Source organism: Globicephala melas, chromosome 6, assembly GCF_963455315.2.
Source record: "Globicephala melas chromosome 6, mGloMel1.2, whole genome shotgun sequence".
Lineage (NCBI taxonomy): Eukaryota > Metazoa > Chordata > Mammalia > Artiodactyla > Delphinidae > Globicephala > Globicephala melas.
The window spans coordinates 67,756,226-67,782,417 of NC_083319.1; the positions used below are offsets into that span (position 1 = coordinate 67,756,226).

The 26,192-nt window shown below is 39.2% G+C and overlaps 1 protein-coding gene across 2 annotated transcripts in view; it reads left to right on the forward strand.

The window, feature by feature from the left end:
- Positions 1–26,192, forward strand: part of ADAMTSL1 (ADAMTS like 1) — a 1,021,102-nt gene that overhangs the window by 569,681 nt on the left and 425,229 nt on the right. For both annotated transcript variants that reach the window (XM_060300968.1, XM_030840590.2), the window contains one exon: positions 15,597–15,724. In XM_060300968.1, the coding sequence (XP_060156951.1) occupies positions 15,597–15,724 (128 nt within the window). The remainder of the gene's footprint in view (positions 1–15,596; positions 15,725–26,192) is intronic.

A 26,192-nucleotide genomic window follows, 5' to 3' on the forward strand; every position in this document is an offset into this window, starting at 1 on the left:
CTGGCCTGCCTTGCGTTAATTATTCATTCAATGAATATGCACTGAACCCGATTACATGTCCGGTGTTCTACGAGGCACTGGGGGTACAAAGGCATGTTCATCTTTGTCATGGCCCTTAAGAAACGCACTGTCCATTCTTTGGGATAGATGTATAAATAAGTAACTGCAGTACAGTGGCTGACAAATGCTAAAATAGCCATGCGTATCAAGTCCTAGCAATATGTTCAGAGTGTACAGGAGAGGCAGTGATTGATTTTACCTGGAGATTAGAGAACATTGCACTAGAAGATGGCGTGGGAGCTGCAGGAGCAGAAGTATACAAGTCGAAGAAAGAAAAGGATGCAAGGAACACGGAGAGGAAGGCAATCTAGGCAACAGTAGGCTCATGAACAGAATATCAGAGGTGCCCAAGCAGCTTGTCTGACTGAGCAGCAGTGCCCTGTCACTGGAGTGTCGAGGATCTGAGTGACCAGGAGCAACAGAAATGAGTCTAGAACGTTGATTTAGGGTCAAGTTAGGAAGGGTGTTGTATGCCACTCTAATTTGGACTTTATCTTATACTCGGTGGTTCTTAACCTTTTTTGGAGAACGTGATGAAAGCTATAGATCCTCTTGCCAGAAGCTTGATAATGACACACATACACCAAAAATGTTGCATACAGTTTCTGAGTCCTCACAGCCCATCTGAAATCTATTACTTGATGCCACCAGCTCTAGGCAGGTAGTGGAACCACAGAACCCCCTTAGGGAGTGAACTTTAGCTCTGCATTCTAGAAGGGTAACTGGCAGCAGTGTGGAGGACAGACTGGTGGGTGGAGAGGCTGAGGTCAAATCAGATGGGAAGCCTATTGCAGAACGCCAGGCATGAAATGCTGGAACCAGAATTAAGGCAGTGAAAGTAGGGATTGGGGAGGGTGGGAGTGGAAGAGAGACATTTCAGAAGTGGAAGTGATGAGACTTGGTATCTGATTAAATGCAGAGAATGTTGAGGAGTCAGATATTTTGTTGTTGTTGTTTATCTCACTTCCTCAGTAGATTATAAAGGAAACATAAGCATGTGGGATTAGAACTTACGATCCATGAGAAAGCAACAGGTTCTTCCATAAGCCAAGAAGCAGAGGGCTATGCGGTAGTGAGCTCTGCTGATACCTACTGGGAGACGCTGAGAATCAAATAGGGAGCTGTTGAAATTGGTACACGTGGATGGGAGACAGTCATTTCAAAGCAGCAAGTTAACTTGCTGGTTACCACCTATGCCTTGCTTACAAGGCTTCCTGGCCCATGTTGAGTGTTGTCCTTGAGTGTTTAGTCAGGTATAGATGCGAAGGAAATCTGCTGATGATTGGCGTGAATGTACATTAAGCAATTATGGTGCTTCTGGATTGCTGGGACGCCGGGTTGGTTTGCTTTACTTTAATGATGGAAAAGGATCATCAGGACCATAAGTAGACCCTCAAAATGATTTACTGCCATCCTGCAAAACTCGTGAACCTGTTCCAGTTATTCAAACTGCTACCTATAGCTACAGTTACAGGTTAAAACTAGAGGGAATGTTATCTGTTGAAGATACAGAGATATGGTAATTGAGCTGTTGCTTTTAAAAATGGATCTGAGGGGCTTCCCTGGTGGCGCAGTGGTTGGGAGTCCGCCTGCCGATGCAGGGGACACGGGTTCGTACCCCGGTGTGGGAAGATCCCACGTGCCGCGGAGCGGCTGGGCCCGTGAGCCATGGCCGCTGAGCCTGCGCATCCGGAGCCTGTGCTCCACAACGGGAGAGGCCACAACAATGAGAGGCCCGCGTACCGCAAAAAAAAAAAAAAAAAACAAATATGGATCTGAGGGCTTCCCTGGTGGCGCAGTGGTTGAGAGTCCGCCTGCCGATGCAGGGGACGTGGGTTCGTGCCCCGGTCCGGGAAGATCCCACATGCTGCGGAGCAGCTGGGCCCGTGAGCCATGGCCGCTGAGCCTGCGCGTCCGGAGCCTGCACTCCGCAGCGGAAGAGGCCACAGCAGTAAGAGGCCCGCGTACCGCAAAAAAAAAAAAAGGATCTGAGTCATAGGTGCAGTGTTTTGACAAAATTTATCTCCTAGTGTGGAGGAGGGTGGGTGGTGGTATGCATTTGCACTGAAGAAAATAATAAAGTCCCAGAACTTGAGACCACTTGGAAATTTTAAGTAACTAGATATTTCTCTCTCTCTCTTCCCCCTCTCTCCCCACCCCCACTCCTGTGCTTATTGCATATCCTATGTACATTTTTAAGAAACAGATGACAAGTAAATGAGTAATCTAAGATTTAAAACAAAACATACTTCCGAAGCCTTTCACCCTCTCTTAAATATTTGTCCACATCTATTACATTTTCTTCTAAACGGCATGCATAGGAATTATTGCAGTGCCGACAGTAGGTAGTTCAAAAATAGAAAGCATAATTCCTGCCTTCAGCAAGTTTACAGTCTAACTGGGAAGATCATTGTTATGTAAAATGATCACCCTAAAGAGCTACAAAGTCTTGTTTTTGGTTTCATGTAGCCTTGCAAATTGATAGTGCATGGATGCAACATCAAATAATTGCAAATTAAAATATTGAGATAGTAAGCGCTTATCATTCTAATACTTTTTCTGGGTAAAGGGAATTTAATGTGCGCAAAAGTAGAAAAAAGAATATAGGAAAGAAGAAAATATAACATTGCGTCAGAGAGAATGTTTTAGATTTCGATTCCAAACATTCATCCCGCAGTATCTGAATGGCACTTGAGAGAGAAAGGACCCGATCATGAGCGTCGGAAAGGAACGTAAGTTACACACCCAAAGTCCTCTGGAAGTTCATTCAGAACCATTTCAGCAAATTTTCTTTCTTGGCTCAGATGGCACCATGGTCAACCAAAGAAGAGTTAGGAAAGTTCTCCTAAAACCAAAGGCTTGATTGTGGCGTGAAGTGAAAGTCATTTCTTCTAGCTTCTCTATTATCAATTGCAGTTTGGGGTTTTTGTTCAGCAAACTCTAAGCCATATTAATCTATTAACTTTCCAGTTTTCTCAGGGAATCACAAAGTGAGTGTTTTCTCTGTCAGGAATTCTTTCTCCATTGATTCCAAACCCCAACATGTGCTTTCCAGAGCCTCTGATGTTTCATTAGTTCTACAGATGTTTTGTAAATGCATTGCAGCAAAATTTGTCTGTGCTGCAGAAAGTGTGGCTGATGGGAGCTGCAGTTTGGACAGAGCTCGGGTTAGATGAGATGGAAACGGAAACTGAAACTTCTAACTGGCTCACCAGGAAGTCAGGAATTCACAAAAAGAGCAGAAGAAGGAATTTCATTTGAGGGGGTTTTTCAAATACGCCTGTTTTGGGGAGTGGAGGGGTGTGGACGTCCCAGGAGATGACTCATCACTGCTTTCCTTGGTACTTGGCTTATAGATTATTTTGCACTGGAGATTTTTTCTTTCTTAGAAAAAAACAGCAACCAGGAAGACGAGCTTCAGTTTTAGAACTCCAGGTAAATGGCTTAAGTTTCACATTTGAGGAGAAATAGAAGAATGTCTTCAAACTATCCATACAGTGCAAAGGCCATGGAAGTAATGACGGTCAGTGCAAACATGGGAATAGATGATTTTTTTTAAATGACTGCAGTTTCTACAGCATACAATTCTCCTATTGTCCAATTTTGTTTTGTAAAAGAAATGGAATTACCAGTTTCAGCCTTCTATTCCTAATTGAGCGGCCCCTAGGTTTAGGAGTTTGGCTGCTACAGTTGTTATTAAAAAGAAAATTATTACAGTGGAAAAAAGAAAACCAGACTGACAGGCTCTTTCTAGTAGAAAATCTCTTTAAATCTTCCAGACTCTCTCAGAGAGTGTGTCTGGAAGATTTATATATATATACACACACACACACACATATATATACATTCACATATGTATATGTGTATATACATAATCTACATACATATACATATATGTATACACATAAATATACATATATATATATAGGTTTTCATCCAAACTTGTTTGAAATCTCTCTCAGAAAAAGAAATGTATAGTAGTATTTATGTTAATATTCTATCAGCATTACAACAAAGCAGAGTCTATTTGTGAAGTTTATGCTTTTAAAGTAGTAGAAACTGACAGTGATAGAATATTTTACTAGGCCTTTCCTTGAGATAAACTGGCTCAAAATACTCCATGACCAGTCACAAATATCCTGAATACTAATCTTTGCTCATATCAGCAATTATTGATTTGAATTCAGCTGGCTCTGAAATTGTGTCTGGTTGAGCCTTCCAAAATGTCCAGAGGTTTCTCAGCAGTTTCCGAGATGAGATGTAATCCAGCCTGGGCCTTGGATGGGATACAAACAAATCAAGTTACCCTCATTCTGAAATGAAAATCTTCCTGAAGCATTTGACATGGAGCAGAGGCAGGCTTTCATTTCCTAAAAAGTAATGAAGCTGTCTTAATTCCATCTCCAAGTTGTTATTCCTAGATTGAGAAAGGATGCTGAGGACAAAGTCATTTTTCACAAGAAAAGCAACAACGTTAGTACTTGTCATTCTATTTAAAAAAACTGTGTACTGATAAAATTCTGTCTAAAATGGAAAGGAAGGTCAAAATTGGAAGCCAGGCAGCACAAAAGATGGTTGGATTATGAGTATAAAACCTGGTCCCTTGGTGAAAGTGGGGTGTTAAAGTCCCCTACTATGATTGTGTTACTGTCAATTTCCCCTTTTATGGCTATTAGCATTTGCCTTATGTATTGAGGTGCTCCTATGTTGGGTGCATAAATATTTACAATTGTTATATCTTCTTTTTGGATTGATTCCTTGATCATTATGTAGTGTCCTTCTTTGTCTCTTGTAATAGTCTTTATTTTAAAGTCTATTTTGTCTGATATGAGAATTGCTACTCCAGTTTTCTTTTGATTTCCATTTGCATGGGATATCTGTTTCCATCCCCTCACTTTCAGTCTGGATGTGTCTCTAGGTCTGAAGTGGGTCTCTTGTAGACAACATATGTACAGGTCTTGTTTTTGTATCCATTCAGCCAGTCTATGTCTTTTGGTTGGAGCATTTAATCCATTTACATTTAAGGTAATTATCAATATATATGTTCCTATTACCATTTTCTTAATTGTTTGGGGGTTTTTTTTGTAGGTCTTTTCCTTCTCTTGTGTTTCCTGCCTAGAGAAGTTCCTGTAGCATTTGTTATAAAGCTGGTTTGGTGGTGCTGAATCCTCTTAACTTTTGCTTATCTGTAAAGGCTTTAATTTCTCCATCGAATCTGAATGAGATCCTTGCTGGGTAGAGTAATCTTGGTTGTAGGTTTTTCTCTTTCATCACTTTAAATATGTCCTGCCAGTCCCTTCTGGCTTGCAGAGTTTCTGCTGAAAGATCAGCTGTTAACCTTATGGGGATTCCCTTGTATGTTATTTGTTGCTTTTCCCTTGCTGCTTTTAACATTTTCTCTTTGTATTTAATTTTTGATAGTTTGATTAATATGTGTCTTGGCGTATTTCTCTTTGGGTTTATCCTATATGGCACTCTCTGTGCTTCCTGGACTTGGGTGACTATTTCCTTTCCCATGTTAGGGCAGTTTTCGACTATAATCTCTTCAAATATTTTCTCACACCCTTTCTTTTCCTCTTCTTCTTCTGGGACCCCTATAATTCGAATGTTGGTGAGTTTAATGCCCTCCCAGAGGTCTCTGAGTCTGTCCTCAATTCTTTTCATTCTTTTTCTTTATTCTGCTCCTTGGCAGTTATTTCCACCATTTTGTCTTCCAGCTCACTTATCCGTTCTTCTGCCTCAGTTATTCTGTTATTGATTCCTTCTAGAGTATTTTTAATTTCAGTAATTGTGTTGCTCATCACTGTTTGTTTGCTCTTTAGTTCTTCTAGATCCTTGTTAAATGTTTCTTGTGTTTTCTCCATTCTGTTTCTGAGATTTTGGATCATCTTTACTGTCATTACTCTGAATTCTTTTTCAGGTAGTTTGGCTATTTTGTCTTCATTTATTTGGTCTTGTAGGTTTTTTCCTTGCTCCTTCATCTGTCACATATTTTTTGATGTTTCATTTTTTTGATGGGTGGTGCTGTATTCCTGTCTTACTGGTTGTTTGGCCTGAGACGTACAGCTCTGGAGTTTGCAGGCAGTTGGATAGAGCTGGGTCTTGGTGCTGAGATGAGGCCCTCTGGGAGGCCTCACTCCAATTGACATTCCCTGGGGTCTGAGGTTCTCTGTTAGTCCAGTGGTTTGGACTCGGAGCTCCCACCACAGGAGCTGGGGCCTGACCTCTTGCCTGGGAACCAAGATCCCACAATCTTCATGGTTATTAAAAAAAAAAGAAAAAAAAAGGAAGAAAGAAAGAAAGAGAAAACAGGAGCAGTACAATATCAAAGAATAAAAAATAAAATTAGAAAAATAAAGCTATAATTGAAACAACTGCAACAAGGTAAAATAAAACCACAACAAAAAAGAAAAAGAAAAAGGGTGGGGGGCAACAAGCCAAAAGGAGAGATCACCGGTCTCTTGGGGTTCCTCCCATCCCCTTAGGTGTGCATGGTCCCCCACTGGTGCCTGGTAGGTGCCTTTGTTTTGGGGAGACACGAATTCTACATCCTCCTCATACACCATCTTGACTCCATCACCTTATCTTTGATAAAGGAGGCAAGAATATACAGTGGAGAAAAGACAGCCTCTTCAATAAGTGCTGCTGGGAAAACTGGACGGCTACATGTAAAATAATGAAGTTAGACCACTCCCTAACACCATTTACAAAAATAAACTCAAAATGGATTAAAGACCTACGTGTAAGGCCAGACACTATAAAACTCTTAGAGGAAAACATAGGCAGAACACTCTGTGACATAAATCACAGCAAGATCCTTTTTTTTTTCTTTGCGTTACACGGGCCTATCACTGTTGTGGCCTCTCCCGTTGCGGAGCACAGGCTCCGGACGCGCAGGCTCAGCGGCCATGGCTCATGGGCTCAGCCGCTCCGTGGCATGTGGGATCTTCCCAGACCAGGGCATGAACCTGTGTCCCCTGCATCGGCAGGCGGACTCTCAACCACTGCGCCACCAGGGAAGCCTAGCAAGATCCTTTTTGACCCACCTCCTAGAGTAATGGAAATAAAAACAAAAATAAATGGGACCTAGTGAAACTTAGAAGCTTTTGCACAGCAAAGGAAACCATAAACAAGACAGAAAGAGAACCCTCAGAATGGGAGAAAATATTTGCAAATGAAGCAACTGACAAAGGATTAATCTCCAAAATTTACAAGCAGCTCATGCAGCTCAATATCAAAAAAACAAACAACGCAATCCAAAACTGGGCAGAAGACCTAAATAGACATTTCTCCAAAGAAGATATACAGATTGCCAACCAACTCATGAAAGGTTGCTCAACATCACTAATCATTAGAGAAATGCAAATGAAAACTACAATGAGGCATCACCTCATACCAGTCTGGATGGCCATCATCAAAAAATCTACAAACAATAAATGCTGGAGAGGGTGTGGAGAAAAGGGAACCCTCTTACACTGTTGGTGGGAATGTAAATTGGTACAGCCACTATGGAGAACAGTATGGAGGTTCCTTAAACTACAAATAGAACTACCATACGACCCAGCAATCCCACTACTGGGCATATACCCTGAGAAAACCATAGTTCAAAAAGAGTCATGTACCACAATGTTCATTGCAGCCCTATTGACAATAGCCAGGACATTGAAGCAACCTAAGTGTCCATTGACAGATGAATGGTTAAAGAAGATGTGGCACATATATACAATGGAATATTACTCAGCCATAAAAAGAAACGAAGTTGAGTTATTTGTAGTGAGGTGGATAGACCTAGAGTCTGCCATACAGAGTGTAATAAGTCAGGAAAAGAAAAACAAATACCATATGCTAACACATATATATGGAATCTCAAAACAAAACTTGGTTCTGATGAACCTAGGGGCAGGACAGGAATAAAGATGCAGACGTAGAGAATGGACTTGAGGACATGGAGGGGTAAGTGTAAGCTGGGACGAAGTGAGATAGTATCATTGACATATATACACTACCAAATGTAAAATAGATAGCTAGTGGGAAGCAGCTGCATGGCACAGGGAGATTAGCTCGGTGCTTTGCGACCACCTAGAGGGGTGAGATAAGGAGGGTGGGAGGGAGATGCAAGAGTGAGGGGATATAGGGATATATGTATGCATATAGCTGATTCATTTTGTTATACAGTAGAAACTAACACAACACTCTAAAGCAATTGTACTCCAATAAAGATGTTAAAAAAAAAAAACAAAAACCAGCGTGGTCCCACCAGGAGCTAGCTGTGTGATTTGGCAAGGGGAGAGGGGAGTGGGGCAGGGGGACAAATGTTTGTGACCTGAGTGGAGAGATGAAATAATTAACATCTACGTGCTAGAAACTACACTAGGCACCTTACATATGATTTCCTAGTTAATCTTCACCATCACCCTAGGAAAAGAAGCATAAATATCCCCATTTCACAGATGGTGAAACCCAGGCTCGAAGAGATCTGACGAAGGGTTCTCGTCCAGTTTACTAACATATGTCTAGGAAGGTCTGTCCCACCACCAAGCCTGTACTCTTTCTCCTGTACCTTGATGCAAGATGTTCAACCTCTCTGAGCCTCAATTTTCTTATTGGTAAAATAGGAAAAACTTCTCCTACCTGACATGGCTCATCTTGAGGATTAAATATGATCATCCATGTAAATTCTAGCATACTTCCTGGCACACAGGTACTTAATAAATCCCAGCATTTTGCCCTCACCACCCACCTCCTAGGTTTAGGCGCAGCTAAGTGCCCTTACAGCAATGTGAAAGGGGCACCTGTGTGTGCGTGCATGGACACAGCAATAGGAAAAGGAGAAGAGGTACCCAAAAGTCCTGCTGTGGCCTAGATAGCTTTTCCACCCTCTTACAGAACTGACTTTTCTCCTCAGTAGCAAGGGACAGGCTTCACGTAGTGGCCTCTGAAAGACTGTGCACTGTGTCACTGTCAGCTCATCATATACCCCAGCAGTGCAGCTGTGATAAGAACCAGATGATCCAGATTTCCTCAGCAAAGCCAGCAGCAAATATCTGGGAAGGCGCATGCCTCAGTATCCATCCACACACCCTGCTCTTTAAGAAAGTACGTCAAAAAGCTAATGGACTTTTACAAGAGCCCAGTTACTGCTTAACGTCTGTAAGCTCTCAGGAGCAGAGCATCACAACTCCTACCATGTACAGTTGGCGGCAGAACCCGTATTCCAAGTTCTTAAAGAAGCCAAGGATCAGGTAAGATTTATAGGGACCTGATGTAGGGAAGCTAAAAATGAAGTCTGCAAATTCGTTTCCAAAGCTTGGTACACAGATGGGATGTTCCTGTGTATAGATTTCTCCACATTGCATGGGCACACCACAGGAAAAATGGTTCTCTCATCACTGGAGGAGTTGCTCCCCCACTTTTTAATTTCGAGGTGTGTAACATCCATTTAGTACAGTCACATACACAGGTCCAGATGGCTTAAGCTAAATGCTGTCTGTCTGGGAGAAGAGGAAAACCTCCTTGCTGATTTTGAAAGAGTAAGAACCGCTCTTCCATTCATCCCATTACCCATTTTCCTACTTTTGAGGATCTGTTGATGTCTGAAAAACACTTTGCTTATAAGATAACTTCATTTGCTATAAGACTTCAATTCTACAAAAACCTGTCATCCATTTCCTCAGAACCTACTTTTGTTTTCATTTTGTTCTGTATAACTTGACCTCTTGTTACAACATTTGGAAAAAATATTTTCCCAATACTCTGTGTATGTATCTCCGAGTAGATATAATTCTGTCTTCTTATTGCTAATTTGTGCTTTGTCCTACAATATCTTTCCTAAGTCTTTGATAACCTGTTCAGGTTCCAGTGGAAGAGGGTTCTGGCTAAGGAAGTACATAGGAGGTCATTCTGAGGTTAAGTGTCTATTGGGCTGTGAGGTGCAGGGAAACTTGCTTCATGTGATTACTCTGTGTTAATTACTTGTAGCTGTCAGGCTTAAAGCTGTTCACCTGAGACTTGGTTGCTGCAATTGCCTCTGAAATTAACCACAAAATGATCAGATGAAAACCATGTTTAGATAAGCAGTAATAGCGAGAAAATGACACCATTCTGAGGTTGATGGATTTAGAGAAGCTCTTCTAATCTTCGAATATTGCTAGGATGTATACAGTGATGTCGGCCACAGTCTATATTCCATGCAGTTGGCATGGACTGAGGCTTAGAGTCACTTAACTGACCAGGAACAAGGGTGGATGGAAACTGAGAAGTTGATGGCTGAATTTTCTAAAACGAAACTACAGTTGACCCATAAACAACTCAGGTTTGAAGTGCGTGGCTCCACTTATATCAGATTTTTTCAATAGTAAAGACTGCAGCTCTACATGGCCTGTGGATATGGAGGAACTGCGGGTAGAGAGGGCCGGCCATGAGTTACCCTAGATTTTCAACTGAGTGCAGGTCAGCACCCTTCACCCCCAAGTGTTAAAGGGTCAACTGTAGTTGATTTAGGAGTCGTCATCAGTGCTATATTCAAAGGTCATCGTGTGGCACAAAAGATCTAGAAATAGCTAGACTTTTTCTAAATTGAATAACTCATGGGAAGTATTTGATTTTCGTAGGATTGTAGAACCAAGACTCAGGCCTCTCTCCTCTCAGTGTTCGCTAGATTTCTGAAATGTCAACTCAGAGGAGGTGCCAGTTATCCATTCTAACCCAGCCAGTGACTATAGAAAAACATAAGTGCTATACTAAGAAGGAAATTTCAAATGGGCTTTCCCCTCAAGTTCAATATTAGATGCAGTTTTGACCTTTTCTGATAAACCTCCTATTGGTGGAATCCTGGCTTACAAACAGAATTTAATGGTTGCACTTCTGTCCTCTGTCAATTAGTAGCTAAAGACCATCATCTCACCTGACACTGTTGCTGAAATTTCTAGCAGTGGTCAGGAATAATCTCTTGATCACTGTGTTTTTATAACATTCATGACCTTGTTTCTGAGATGTTGACATTAAAATATTAGGTTTATGTGATGGGAATCAAATCAAGAAACATTGGTGGGGATGTAATGGGAAAGCTTAGAATTTTGGTTTCAGAAGCAATCAGCATTGCCTCTAGGCAACTCATTATCTATTCCTGTTTGCTTCTGCTTCAGTTTTTCTTCCTACATGCAATTCAAAGTTTACACTTTTTAAAAAATGCTACTTTGAAGTGAAGTGGAATGCACATTCCACAATAAGAGTAATAAACATGAGTCCCACCTGGACTAAGTATGAAAGTTATTTATAATGAAGGCCCTCTTAACAACTGTAATAAGCAAATGCTTCTATGTCTTAAATGACCTGCAAGGCATTGCTGAAATGTCATTTCTGGTTATAGATGTAAAAATCTGGCACAGTTAAAGAGGAGGAAAATTACTTTCTCTAACATTAAACATGAATTCAGTTGAAATGAATTATGTTTATTCTGCTGGTTAAAAGAAAAGTCGGAGTTCGTTCCAGTTTAAGGAATAGGTCCATGACTTTCTTCTGGGCTAGTGTGCAACGTCCTTCAGACAAATGTGGGCACCTAGTATGTCTAGTTGTGTGGAAACTTGTAACTGGTGATGAGGTAAGATGTTTAGTCAGTGAACCCTCACCTTAGAGCCATTTTAGTGCCTCTCCAGACATGGCACATGAAAAATATCAAGCAACTTTAGCACAGAGTTTGAAACAATTTGCTTCTCTAGAAGAACCAAATCTCAACCATACATTATTTCCTAAATATCTTATCCAGAGAGCTGCCAGAGAGAAACTGCTGCAGGATTTGGCATTCTGGTGTTCTTACCTCACATGGAAGTAGAGTTCACATGTGAATGCCGCATGTGGAATTTTTTTTTCAGTTGTAGTAATTGGATAGTATCATAATTTGTAATCACTCATCTTGCTTAGTTTAATTACTTCATGCAGGCTAGCATTTGTGTTGCTGGTTTTCATCTCAGTCAGATTGAATTTTAATAGAATAAGGGAAATTGCATTGTACAATGCATGTGTGTCACGGAAATAATTACTGCATCAGGCAAATACTCTCTCAACAGAACCATCTTCCAGTCACACAGAGCAAACAAAACGGGAGCCAGGAGGTGCACAATAAACTTTTTAAAAATCTGAGGAATGAATTTACTGGGTGAGCAAGAGACTCGGTGTGTATATTTAAATGGCAAAGGGTCTTTCCTCCCTCACTAGCCTATTAAGCTTGGAAACAGAATACCCCGTATTGCTGTGATTAGAGATTGGCTTTATTAACCCTAAAAACCAGGCTTTGGAGCTCAGTAAATACTTCCTTTAGAAAGGACAAGTTTGGGGGTAACCAATGTGTTTCTGTTTCCTATTCAATGCTGCACTTTATAGGAACCTCAAGCTCCTGGCAGGTCATATCACCAGGTCAGTGTCCTGTGGCAGGAGACCGGAAGGTTCTGCTGTGGGACAGTCAGGGTTTTAAGAAAGATGAACCTTACATAGTGCAGTGTTTCAACTAAGCTCAGCAGAAAAAAAAAAAAGCACCGCTACCCATGATGTTAATAAGTAATATTAAATAATAATGTTAATAATAGCTTCAAATACTTACATAGTATTTATTATTTAGGCCCTATGAGCTTTATAAAATGTGCATATGTATTTGTTTTTATTGTGGCATAGTATATATATAACATAAAATATACTGTCTTACTCATTTTTAAGTGTACAGTTCAGTGGCAGTAAATACATTCACATTGTTATGCGGCCATCACCACCATCGATCTCCAGAATTATTTTCTTCTTACCAAATTGAAATTCTGTATCCATTAAACAATAACTCCCCATTCCCCCCTCCCCCCAACCCCTAGCAACCATTCGACTTTCTGTCTTTATGAATTTGACTACTCTAGGTACCTCCTGTAAGTGAAATCATATAATATTCATCCTTTTGTATCTAGCTTACTTCACTTAGCATAATGTCCTCGGTTTACCCATGTTGTAGCATGTGTCAGAATTTCCTTTCTTTTTAAGGCTGAATAATATTCCATTGTATGACCATAGCGTATTTTGTTTATCCATTCATCCCCCCCCCCCCGGACATTTGGATTATTTCTGTCTTATGTGCTTTTTATATATTAACTATTTTAATCCTCACAATGTCTCAGTGATGTAGATAGTTTTATTATCTCCATTCTATAAGAAAAGTGAAGCACGAGAACATCACAGCTGGGAGGCTCTGGAGCCAATATTCCACTCCAGGCTGAGTACGTCTGTAGTCCCTACTTCTAACCACTATCTATCCCACTGCTCATTTCAAATGATTTAGGACTCTAAATATAGCATGCACCAGCTAGACAATCCTTGATATAATACTCTAAAGCCAGGTTTGTGGCTCCATTTATGCCGGCAGTAAAAGTTCCAAGGAGTAGTCAATTTGACAGATGAGCCCCATAGCAACATCTTTATAAAGAATCCCATTACTGCAAAATAAATAGTTTTCTAGGGGTGAAACAATGTGCTTTTCTTTTTCAGGAGCTCCTCCTAATTGGATGATATAGCCTTGAGTATAACTAGATAGGGCGTGAGAAAGTCTTTAAGAGCTACCATTTATGGAGGCTACTATACGCTGGTCGTTTTACTTGCATCATCTCAAGTTCTCACAGTGCTTTATAAGAGGTTACCCTCCTGTCACCTCTGTATTCCATGCTCTTCCAGTATTATACACTGCCTATGCTCTCTCCTTAGAGAAAAAACTGAAGATGAACCGTCATGTTGCCTATCATGCACATTTTCTTTACAGTTTGCTTTTTCCAAATATAAATAGTTTTGAAATTTTAACATTTGTCATGTGTATGTTATTGACATGGAGCGATACCACCTTTACTATACGGGTGTCACTTGGTTTATTCAGTAAAGTAACTTGGCCACAGTTTACACTAGCTACTTGTAGAACTCTTGCCATGGGCTGAGTTATATCCCCCCCAAATTCATATGTTGAAGCCCTCCTGCCCAATGTGATGTTATTTGAAGATGGAGCCTTTAGGAGATAATTAGGGTTAGATGAGGTGGTGAGGGTGGGGCCCTTATGATGAGATTAGTGCCCTTCTAACAAGAGACACCAGTGAGCTTGCTCTCCCTCTCTTACTCACATAAAGTGGATGTCATGTGACCACATAGTGACAAAGAAGCCATCTGCAACCCAAAGGGAAAGTCTTCACTGGGAGCCAACCATGCTGGCATCCTGGTCTTGGACTTTGACTCCAGAACTGTGGAAAAATTAATTTTTATTGTTTAAAACACCCAGGCTGGTATTTTGTTACGGCAACATGAGCAGACTAATACAACTGTGAACGTACATATGTGACACATTCTCAATTTATAATAACATAATAATTATAGGTAATATTTATTTGTGATTTACTCTGAAACTAGTCCTAAGTTTAGTTTGTATAACTAGTCTTTCTACAGTGTGTGTGTGCACGCACACATGTGGATGTAGTGTCATGGTTATAATATTATCCCCATCTTGTAGAAAGGAAAATTGAAGTGTAAAGAGGTGGTAAGTTACTTGTACAAGGACATATAATTACTTAAAAAACAATCCATATCCAAACCCAGGCAGTTTCTTTTTTTTGCGGTACGCGGGCCTCTCACTGTTGTGGCCTCTCCCGTTGCGGAGCACAGGCTCCGGATGCGCAGGCCCAGTGGCCATGGCTCACGGGCCTAGCTGCTCCACGGCATGTGGGATCTTCCCGGACCAGGACACGGACCCGCATCCCCTGCATCGGCAGGTGGACTCTCAACCACTGCGCCAACAGGGAAGCCCACCCAGGCAGTTTCTAACTTCAGAATCTGTTCTATTAACTATTGTTATTATTCTATTATGTAACTGGCACAAATTTTCTCTTTAACTCTTCTAAGAAATGTGAAGCACTACATGGAGACCTACACATAACAATTTTCCTTACAGTAAATGCAGATTTCACTAGGGAGTCTGTCAATAACAAGCAAATCTGTCTGTCTGGAGCCAATCCTTGCATTACTGAAGTTACTTCATGCAATTATTCTCATTAACACATCTGAAAACTAGGAATGATGCTGCTTCATTTAAAGAAAAGTCAGTTGTATAAAATGTTAAATTTTGGAAAGCAGTGCTGGTATGCATATGTCAGTCTTCTCAGAGCAGAAACATCTCTGAGTGCAGCTTCTCTCTTCACAAAGCAACAAAAGAGTAGACTCATGAACCCTGGGCAAAACTGTGACTTCAGTGCAATCTATCTTCCTCTGACCCAGATTCTTATTTCTGGCCACCTTTTTCTGTTCACTGCCATAAATGCAGTCCCTTGCCCTTTTCAGTCACAGCCCAGGGTCCTTGAACTCAAATATCCCTCTCCCTAAACATATGCACAGTATTAAATTGGAAAGAATCTGAGCCCATCTTCATCCTCAGCAAGGCCAGCATGTACAGACACACAGACGACCCACGCTTTAGAGCGCACATTTCCCCGTTCACTGAGGACTCATACTGACCATCCTCTCGTTCCTCACAGAGCTCCAGGACCGCACGCTCTGAGGAGGACCGGGACGGCCTGTGGGACGCCTGGGGCCCGTGGAGTGAGTGCTCACGCACCTGCGGTGGAGGGGCCTCCTACTCGCTGAGGCGCTGCCTCAGCAGCAAGTAAGTCCTGAACCCACAACCTGGAGCTTTTGCAAGACCCCAAGGGCGCAGGTTGGAGGCATACTTTTGGAGAAATGCAGAGCATTTTGTTGCACAAAAATCCAGATGAAGGAATGAAAGGAAGGTGCAAAGAATTAAATATGACCATCTCCAGCTAAGTATTTAGATATTCTTATATGATAAGCAATATAGAATTTACCTCATTCACCAAGCAAATTTTCTTATCTGTTTTCATGTTAGAACTGGAAGGAAAATTTATTATTAGAAATGGATTATTTATTATTTATTATTATTTATTATTAGAAATGGATCTAGCATCTATAGCTCCATATGGTGACAATAATAACAAAAATATTAACGTTAACATTAATAGCATATTATGTTGGATTCCAGTGTTACCAAGTAGTTTGCAAATGAAGGATATATTGATTTGGTTTCTTTAGATGTTATAATGACCAGAAGTTCCCCAAGGTCATTCAGTTTCCTGAATGATGAGTTTTACATATTACGAGATTTGGAAGAATAGAAACTGCAGTGGAAATTGGGTCATGAACACTGGGAGAGATGATGAAAAGGGAAGTGAGAGTGGCTAACAGCTCCTAAGCTGAAAGGAAAAGGCTGGAGGTGTTAGAATGGAAAGTCTTTACTTAGAATAATAATAATAATTCAAAAGTGCTTCTTGAACTGTGTGGTCTATGACTAGATTTTTCTCCAAACTATAAAATACAAACTACAAACTACAAATACAAACTACAAACTGTAAAGTACTATGGTAATATTTTTTTAATGAAAGATTTTATTCGACAGTGAAAAGTGTTGTATGTGGCAAGGAAGAGGTTTGATCAAAATTACTATATATTATAAATAAAACATGAAACAGAAGAAGGAAAGATTATTCATCTGCTGATTCTTCTAGACTTTACGTGAACAGCAGAAAGTGGTGAGATACAGTTTCAGGAAAATGTCAACTTATTCTAATAAGAGTGAGAATTTCTTGAAATCAGGGTCCAGGTCTTACTTTTTTCTGTATCCCCCAGGTCTGCACAGGGTCTGAGAGATATTAAGAGCTCAACAGATGTTTCCTCACTGAATCCATTGATAACTAGATATCGTTTTGGTTCCAGAGAGGCCCCAGTGGAAATAACATACCCAGGGGGAAAATGGCCAATGGGCATATCTTGAAAGATCCCAGATCAATTCTGGTATTTAGCCATTGTGGTGTTTGGGTCTACACTGAAGATCAGTCTGTTGGTTGAATCCACTAGCGAGTTTGTCTGTCTTCATTGGAGGCCAGCTTCATATCAAACCAGATCTGTGAACCGATAAGAAAGAATAGACCTTTCATCGTAATGATTCACCTGTTCTTCTTAATCATGAGTATCAAAAACTTCCTAAATCTGTACTACATGATGCTACATGGTGATAGCACTTTGGGCCATAACTGATAATAAACACACATCAGTAAAGCCAAAAGGTACAAATTTGGAATGTTCCTATTATGTAGTTTGCCCAAGTAAGCATGCTTGAATATTCTGTAGGGATGAACCAAAACATGTGTCTCACAAAGCTGGTAAGAAATGTATGGGAACTTTCACATTGGCTCAGTGATGTGAAAACCTTGTACTGAGTGAGAAACAACCTCAGGAATGAATTAAAACCACAAGTGAAAGTCTGTCGTCTGGAAAATCATCAAATATTGATGTCCTGTGATATTCAAAACTACCATTTTTGTCACCTAGTAAATTAAGGCTCCAATCGTTAGGATTTTATTAAGATACTATGGGAGGTATCAGTGTCATCTACTTGGGTCAGGGCTGTCATCTATTTATAATGAACTGAAAAAGTAGAATGTAAATTCTAAAATTATGAATGTATATATGTCTCTATTTGACTCTCAAATATTGAAAAAACACATTCAGTAAACTCATACTGGTGTGGATAGGAAGTAAAAAAAGAATGGGGAGAGAAGTGGACCACCTATTCTTTAGGGATTTGAAGAAAAAGAAAAAAATCTTCAAACAGATGGCATTTTCAGATCTGGTAAGAACATAAAGAAATAATAAAAGAAGTGACTGCACAGCTGAATCAACCTATGTGTTGTTTTTCTCAAGAGAACCGGAATCAGTACAGTTCAGCATAAAGTCACTTCACAACACAAGCCCTGTTGAAGAATGGTGTCAAAATATATGTCGGGAGCAGATAAATAGTCCTGTCATAATTTTTTTAAAAGATGTACATTGGCCAAAGTAAGTTAGCTAGCCAAGTCCAAAGTCAATGTGCAAGAGCAAAAATGTTACAAGGAAAGCCATGCGAAGTAGGGCAGGTAAAGAATTGGGACCATTTTGGCAATCTACCATGGATGGTCTTCTGTGGCAATTCATTTCTAATGGTTAATGGACTTAGTAAGTTTTCTCTCATCTCTCCACTCCATATTTAGGCATCCAAATTCAATTTAGTCACCTTATAACTCTTGGGAAAGGTCAGAGGTTATGAATGTATATGTCTTTAGAGGCCCAGCTGGTAACTAGAATGTGTGTTGTAATGTAATGGTCAGCATTCCAATTCAGCCCAAGTAACTCCCATCCACCTGCCGAGTTAACCTGCCAGGCCTATTTTCTAGCCCTGGTGATATGATCTCACAGGCCACATTTAGGTCTGATATCAGATAATAATTCTATTCCCAATATGATAGAACTGTAATGGAAGCTAAAATAGTCAGATTTTATGGAATAGATGACAGTGGCTCAACTTCTGGAGTTAAGTATGTTCCCTGATGGATTGGGAGCTTGGAGAAGGCTTGGTTAATCCCCTGAGTATAGAACATCTTCTCTGAGTGATCTTTTGGGGAAAAAAAAAAATCAGTGGAGGCAAAGCACAGTGAAAATATAAACAAGCGTTAAATATAAAATCCTTCATTCTCAACTGGCAGTACTTAGTGCTGGGAAAACAGCCCTGACCCAGGGAGATACTGAGCAGAATCCTTTCCTTGGCTTCTCCCCTGTCTTTTTTCTAGGCTCACAGGAAGTAAGCAGTGCTTGATTTTCCCGATTTCTGATATTGCAACATTGATTATTGCCTTTTGCTGCAAATTTGATTTGAGCAATAAAGGAAGGCACTGTATAAAATTTTTTCTACAACTTTTGATAATTTCTGTAAGATTCCATTAGGTTTCATTGAGTAACTCTGATAATGCAGTTGGTGCTAATCACCAAGTGGTATATAATGTCTGCTTTTATTTTTTTTAATTAAAAAACAGACTCTACCTACTTGTACTTTATGATGGTCCTTTGTTTTATTACACATGAATTAAACAATGTACCAACTACCTTGAGAAGCTGCTTCTTCTCTCTCCAGTTTTCCACCTCTCCCACTAAATATTCTGAAATCATACTTTTAGCAAATTCATTTGTCTGGTTGACCTAATATGGTGTGTTGTTTAGTGGAAATGATCCTTCTGCAACCTAAATGACTTAAGCATATTTTTAAAAAATTTGATACTAAAGATGTGTCTCTGAGAGCTCTAGATTTGTCTTCAGCCAGGTCATTTAGCTTTTTGCCTGAAAGGAGTTCCAGATGCGTAAGGCACTTAAGAATAATGTGTCTAACATCACATGTACCCCTATATCAGGTCTGTGCCAAGATCAAGGTCAAAAGTGTAAACTGCAGCTCATTTACTCAGACATAAAAAGAAACGAAATTGAGTTATTTGTAGTGAGGTGGATGGACCTAGAGTCTGTCATACAGAGTGAAGTAAGTCAAAAAGAGAAAAACAAATACTGTATGCTAACACATATATATGGAATCTAAAATAAAAGAAAATGGTTCTGAAGAACCGAGGGGCAGGACAGGAATAAAGATGCAGACGTAGAGAATGGACTTGAGGACACAGGGAGGAGGATGAATAAGCTGGGACGAAGTGAGAGAGTGGCATGGACTTATATATACTATCAAATGTAAAATAGATAGCTAGTGGGAAGCAGCCACGTAGCACAGGGAGATCAGCTCTGTGCTTTGTGACCACCTAGAGGTGTGGGATAGGGAGGGTGGGAGGGAGACGCGAGAGGGAGGAGATATGGGGATATATGTATATGTATAGCTGATTCACTTTGTTATACAGCAGAAATTAACCCAACATTGTACAGCAATGATACTCCAATAAAGATGTTTAAAAAAATAATAATGCTGCACTGAACATGGTGGTGCAGATATCTTTTAGGAAAAAAAAAAGATAGCAGTGAGTCAGCTGATACTCTTAAGTGTAGTGTCAGCCTTTGCATTGGTGGCTGAAGAAGATTTAAAGGTCTTTTATGACCTTTTTTCACTTTCTGAAATGCCAGATTAATCTCCAGACTAATTAATACTATGGATTAATAAATTAATACAATAGGTATTTAATACATTAACAGTACGAATATTTTGTTAAATCCCAACTGATTAAATGAAATACTTGTTGACTTCATAGATATCCAAATAACAAAAAAAAGAGGCAAACCTATAAAGGATGAAAACATTGTAAAAAGTTAATAAATTTTGAATTGAATTCTTGAGTTGAATAAAAATTTTTTGAGTTGAACAAAATTATTAGATGAACAAGAGATAAAAATCATCACACTATAGAGGTGCCTAAAAAAGTTAAGATTGTGATATTATTCCAAAGGGATGTGGCTGCCAGAATGTTATCAATATAAGTGCAAAAAAATTAAAATAAATATCCCAAGGAAGGTTATCTCACAGTAATGGAGGAGATTATTCAAACTTGTCATTTCATAATAATTGTGCTAAGGGAAAATAAGCTAACTCCTCTGATTTTTTTTAATTGCAAATACAATTTTTCTCCCATAATAATATTGATACTTACATGAATATAAGCTTTAATTAGCAAATAATTTATACACTGCATAACAATAAATACTGAAAGAAATATTTTAAGATTTGGTGTATAATAATAAATACCAAAAGGAAAATTTTAATGTTAAGATTTGGCTTCTTAAACAGATGTTTTTTCTTTTAAAGTCACCTCATCTCTGTCATAACATCCAATTAAGGTTCACAAGACTTAAGAGGTTTTAGGACTTCCAGCACAAGTGAGCCCCAAAGCAAGATTTATCTGTTATTCTTCATCAACTGTTGTGTGTTATCAGCCTTGTTTTCCTTGGAAATGTTTGAGTTTTGTTTAATAGAAAGATAAACAAGTTCAGAATGAGTCCGACTAGTCATGTCATTTATATGAGGTGATCTTTTCATTGTGTTAGAGGAGATTTCACATTTTTGGATATATGTTTAAGAGTTTGCAGTTGCCTTCATTTAACTTTTTGGGTCAAAGCCTATTCTAAATGTATTACCAGGACTTCTAATATTCCAGGTCATATATCTTAGAGGGATGTTTTGTTCCAAGATCTGATGTTCTTTCAGGAGGAAAATACACTAAGGCCAATGACTGAATGTTTGGGACCAATTTATGGCCTGGTTTGTCCCATAAACCTGTTTGTTGAAATAAAAGATGGTGGAAATGTGTTTAGTGTCCATAACCTTTACTAGCCATATTGGGAATCTATAACTCTTGGCTGTCTTTTTCTGTTTATTTAAAAATTCCTTCTTTGGTTTGTTCAGTAGCTTTTCTGAAGTTTTTTATTTCTACTAAGTTTTCTTTTTTTTAAACTACTTTATTGAGGTATCTTTGACATGTAAAAATAATATATATTCAAGGTGTACAACTTGATGTTTTGATAAACGTATACATTGTGAAAAGATCACCACAATCAAGCTAAGTAACATATCCGTCCCATCTCCATAGTTAGTGTGTGTGTGTGTGTGTGTGTGTGTGTGTGTGTGTGTGTTGAGAAGATTTAAGATCTATGTTCTTAGCAAATTTCAAGTATGCAATACAGCATTGTTAACTGTCATTACCATGCTGTACTTTAGGTCTTCAGAACTCATTCATCTTGCATAACTGAAACATTGTCCCCTTTGACCAACATCTCCTCATTTCCGCCCTTTCCTCTGCACCTGGCAACCACTGTTCTGCTCTCTGCTTCTATGAGTTTTACTATTTTAGATCCCACATGTAAGCAAGGTAATTCAGTATTTGTCTCTCTGTGTCTGGCTTATTTCATTCAGCATGATGTCCTTCAGGTTCATCTATGTTGTCACAAAGGGCAGGATTCCCATTTTGTTAAGACTAAATAATACCCCATTGTATGTACATACCACATTTTCCTTATCCATTCATTCATCAAGGGACCTTTAAGTTGTTTTCATATCTTGGCTATGTTATGAATGATGCTACAGTGAACACAGGTATATACCTATTCGAGACCCAGATTTCATTTCCTTTGGGTATATACCCAGTAGTGAAATTGCTGGGTCATATACTAGTTAGTTTTAATTTTTTGAGGAATCCCCATACTGCTTTTCATAATGCCTTTACCAATTTACGTTTCCATCACCAGTGCATAAGGCTCCCTTTTCTCTACATCCTCTCCCACTTATCTTTTTGATGATAACCATTCTAACAGATGTGAGGGATATCTCCTTGTGGTTTTGATTTGCATTTCCCTGATGGTAGTGATGGTGAAGATCTTTTCATGTATCTTTTGGCCCCTTGTGTGTGTTTTTTTGAGAAATGTCTATCCAGGTCCTCTGGCCATTTTTAAAATTGGGTTATTTGGGATTTTTTTTTTTACTCTTGAGTTATATGAGTTTTTAAAAACTATATTTTGGATATTAACCCCTTGTCAGACATATGGTTTGCAAATATTTTCTTCTACTAGGTAGGTTGGCTTTTCACTGTTGATTGTTTCCTTTGCTGTACAGAAGCTTTTTAGCTTGATGCAACTTCACTTGTCAAATTTTGTCTTAGTTGCCTGTGCTTTTGCTGTCATGACCAAAGAATTGTTGCTAAGACCAGTGTCAAGGCGCTTTTCTCCTATGTTTTCTTCTAGTAGTTTTACAGTTTAAAGACTTATATTTAAGTCTTTCATCTATTTTGAGTTAATTTTTGGTACTTGGTGCGAGATAAGGGTACAGTTTAATTCTTCTGCATGTGGCTATCCAGTTTTCCTAATACCGTTTATTGAAGAGACTATCTTTTCACCATTGTGTGTTCTTGGCACCTTGTCAAATATTAGTTGACTGTATAAGCACAGGTATATTTCCAGGCTCTTTATTCTGTTCCATTGGTCTATATGCCTGTTTCTGTCCCAGTAACATAGTATATTGATTACTATAACTTTGTAATATAGTTTGAAATCAGGAAATGTGATGCCTCCAGCTTTGTTTTTCTTGTTCACGTTCTGAGTTTGAAAGTATTCCCTCTTCTGTTTTTTTGGAAGAGTTTAAGAAAGATTGGCATTAATTATTTTTAAAATATTTGATAGAATTCACCTGTGAAGCCACCTGGTCCTGGGCTTTTCTTTGTCAGGAAGTTTTAGATTACCACTGCAATATTTTTTGTTTGTTATTGGCCTGAACTAGAAAAAGGAGAACAAACTAAGCCCACAGTTAGCAGAGGAAAGAAATAATAACAACTAGGGCAAAAATAAATCAAATAGAGAATAGAAAAACAATCGAAAAGATCAACTAAACTGAGAGTTTGTTTTTTGAAAAGATGAAATTGACAAAACCTTAGCCAGACTGAGGGGAAAAAAAGGGAGAAGCTGCAAATAAATAAAATCAGAAATGAAAGAGGAGATATTACAATGGATGCTTCAGAAATTAAAAGGGTGATAGAGACTATTATGAACCATTATATGCCAAAAAATAGGATAACCTAGAAAAAATGAATAAATTCTCAGAAACATATGATCTTTAAGACTGAATCTCAGTTTTCATGCTTTCATTTAATAAATATTTATTGAACATCTACTATGTATTAGGCAAATTTCTAGGTGTAACTAAGGATATAAAGCCCAAGGGACAAGAATTTGCTGTTGGGAATTTATCATATTATTAAGTTTCTACTGATTATATTGAGTTTCTACTGATTATAGTTGCAAGATATTTTAAGAACTAAGAGAATTTCCCCCAGTTCTGTAAATAGGTAATACATCTGTAGCGCTGGTTCTTAACCCCGGCTGTACTTTAGAGTCACCTGGAAAGCTTTATAAAAAATACAAATATCTGGACTCCACTGAAGACCAATTAAATTGGGATCTCTGGGGTTGGAGCCCTGCCATCAGTAATTTTGTAAAGGCTCTCCAAGTGACTTTAATGTGTATCCAGTGTTAGAATTGCTGCTCTATTGGAGGGCATGATAGTGAAATGATGACGTTTGTCTCCAGCTTTCTGAGAATTTAGAGGTTGGGGTTATGAAGAAAAGAAGATATTTTCTGATAAAGAGATTTCTTTATGTTTAACTTCCTCCTTCAGGTTTTTATAGAATGACTTAATCTGCAGTGTGGGAGGAAAAGTCATGGACACCAGCATGTCAGGACAATAAAAGTAGTGATTTCCTCTGTACTCCTGTGAGCTACAGCAATAACCTTTCTGTGTAGTTCTCCACTTGTCTAGTATTACTCAAGATCAACCTTGCCCTAAGTGGTGAATAGACTTCATGATTTCTGAAATTTTCTTCCATTCCATTATTAAGCTTATAGATATGACCCTTTAAACCTCCAGGTTGTTAGTGACTAACTAAGTTAGTTCCCAGTGACTGGGGTGGTTTATGCAAATTCTCTGAGATCAGCTTCCCCTCAATTTCTTTGAATTTCTTAACCATAGAGTTTAACTTTCCACCTTCAATTCAGCATCTATCATTTTCCCTGTCCCCCTAAAAAAAGAAAGACTTCCTTGAATTCTCTTTCATCTGTTTGATCCCAGTTTGTATCAGTACAATAGAAGAGAGGAGTTTATCTAACTCTGTTTTCCTTAGTTTCAACCACTGGGGATGGCGGGTGCGGGATAAAGGGACGAAAGGGTGTGCGCCTGCGTGTGTGCGTGCGTGTGTGTTTGTGAGAGCGAGAGAGATTGAAATAAAAGAACACAAGATATTAAGAGGAAAAAAAAAAGATACCAGAATTACATACATTGGGGAATGGATACTTTACCTAGAGACAGAAAAAAATAAGTACAGAACGCTAAGTAACATCCTATTTATGTGTGATCATCAGCTGAAGCCCGTTACTACACATGCCAAGCTCAAATAGCTTCAGGGCCAAGCTCTACCTTGGCTTTGGGGTAGGACTCATTAGTCAAGATAGAGATCCTTTCCTACGGGAAACAGTCACCTATTTGGGAACCTGACTCTTAAGAAAAACCGTGTGTTTCATTGCCTCTGATAGAAACTTTATCGTATTTTGTGGATTATCCCTTTTTTTTTTTTTAATCAAACTACTAATTTTGAAGACTGACCCCACTCTTTTCTAGCTGTGTGACGTAGGATTAGGTTCTCAGTTTCTCTGGGATTTAGGTGGGGCTCATCTACGATGTCAAGTGGACAGTGCCTGGAACAGAATAGGTGTTCAAAAAATGTTTATATTGAAAGAATGTCTAAGGCGCCCTTCAACTCCAAATCGAACGTGTGCCCCATTTTGCTGTTAGGGAGGAAGAGGAGTCTAAAACTGCTCTGAATATGAATGGTTTTAAAGAAAAATGTTATGATTCTCCAGGCCCTCATTTTGCAGTGGACATCTGGGTGATACGGGCAGATTGAAGAACTTTTGTCTCTAGCCAAAATAATTCATAAATTCCCAGTTCCAGGGCTGTATGGGGTGAGATTGTGTGAGAGTCCTAGAGTTTCATAATACACATTTTCCTCATGGGGAAGATGGAAAAGTTGGACTTGATGTTGCTAAAACACATTTGTTTTCATTCTCATTCTTTGCCTCTTTTGGCTACCGAGCAAATGTAAGATCATTTGCAAATCTTATGGCATGTGTGTATGTGTTATAAAGTACATGTCCTTCCTGCTGGTGGATCTCTAGCCAAAGGCAGCAATCCCCAGGGCCCCCACCCCTCGCCCTCTTTCAGAGGGAACAAATGCATTGCAGTGACAAATACAACTTTGAGTAAATATGTGAAAATAAACATGTCTGTAGAAAAGAGCCAAAGTTTCTTTCCTTTGGTAGCTATTTAGTTTCGTTTTAAACTTTTCCTCTTTGGTTTATTGTAGAAAGATTTTAATTGGGTTTCAGGTTCAAAAATTGGAGCAAATATGAGGCCAAAAATTCTTTGCAACCTGAAATTATCCTTATAGCATTTCCTTCTGTTCTACTCCTTCCTTCCTTCCTTCCCTCCTTCCTTCCTTCCTTCCTTCCTTCCTTCCTTCCTTCCTTCCTTCCTTGCACTTCTCAATAAATGCTTGTGGAATGCTAACAGTAAACCATGCTTCACTGGGCACTGGAGCTCAGAGATCACACGGAGGGACTGCAAAGGAGAAAAGCAAGTAACCAAAAATACATTTTCTAAAAGTGAAAAGTATCCTGGGTGGCTGCAGGCCTGTGTCCTGATCCTTTCAACTGATGGCCATGCT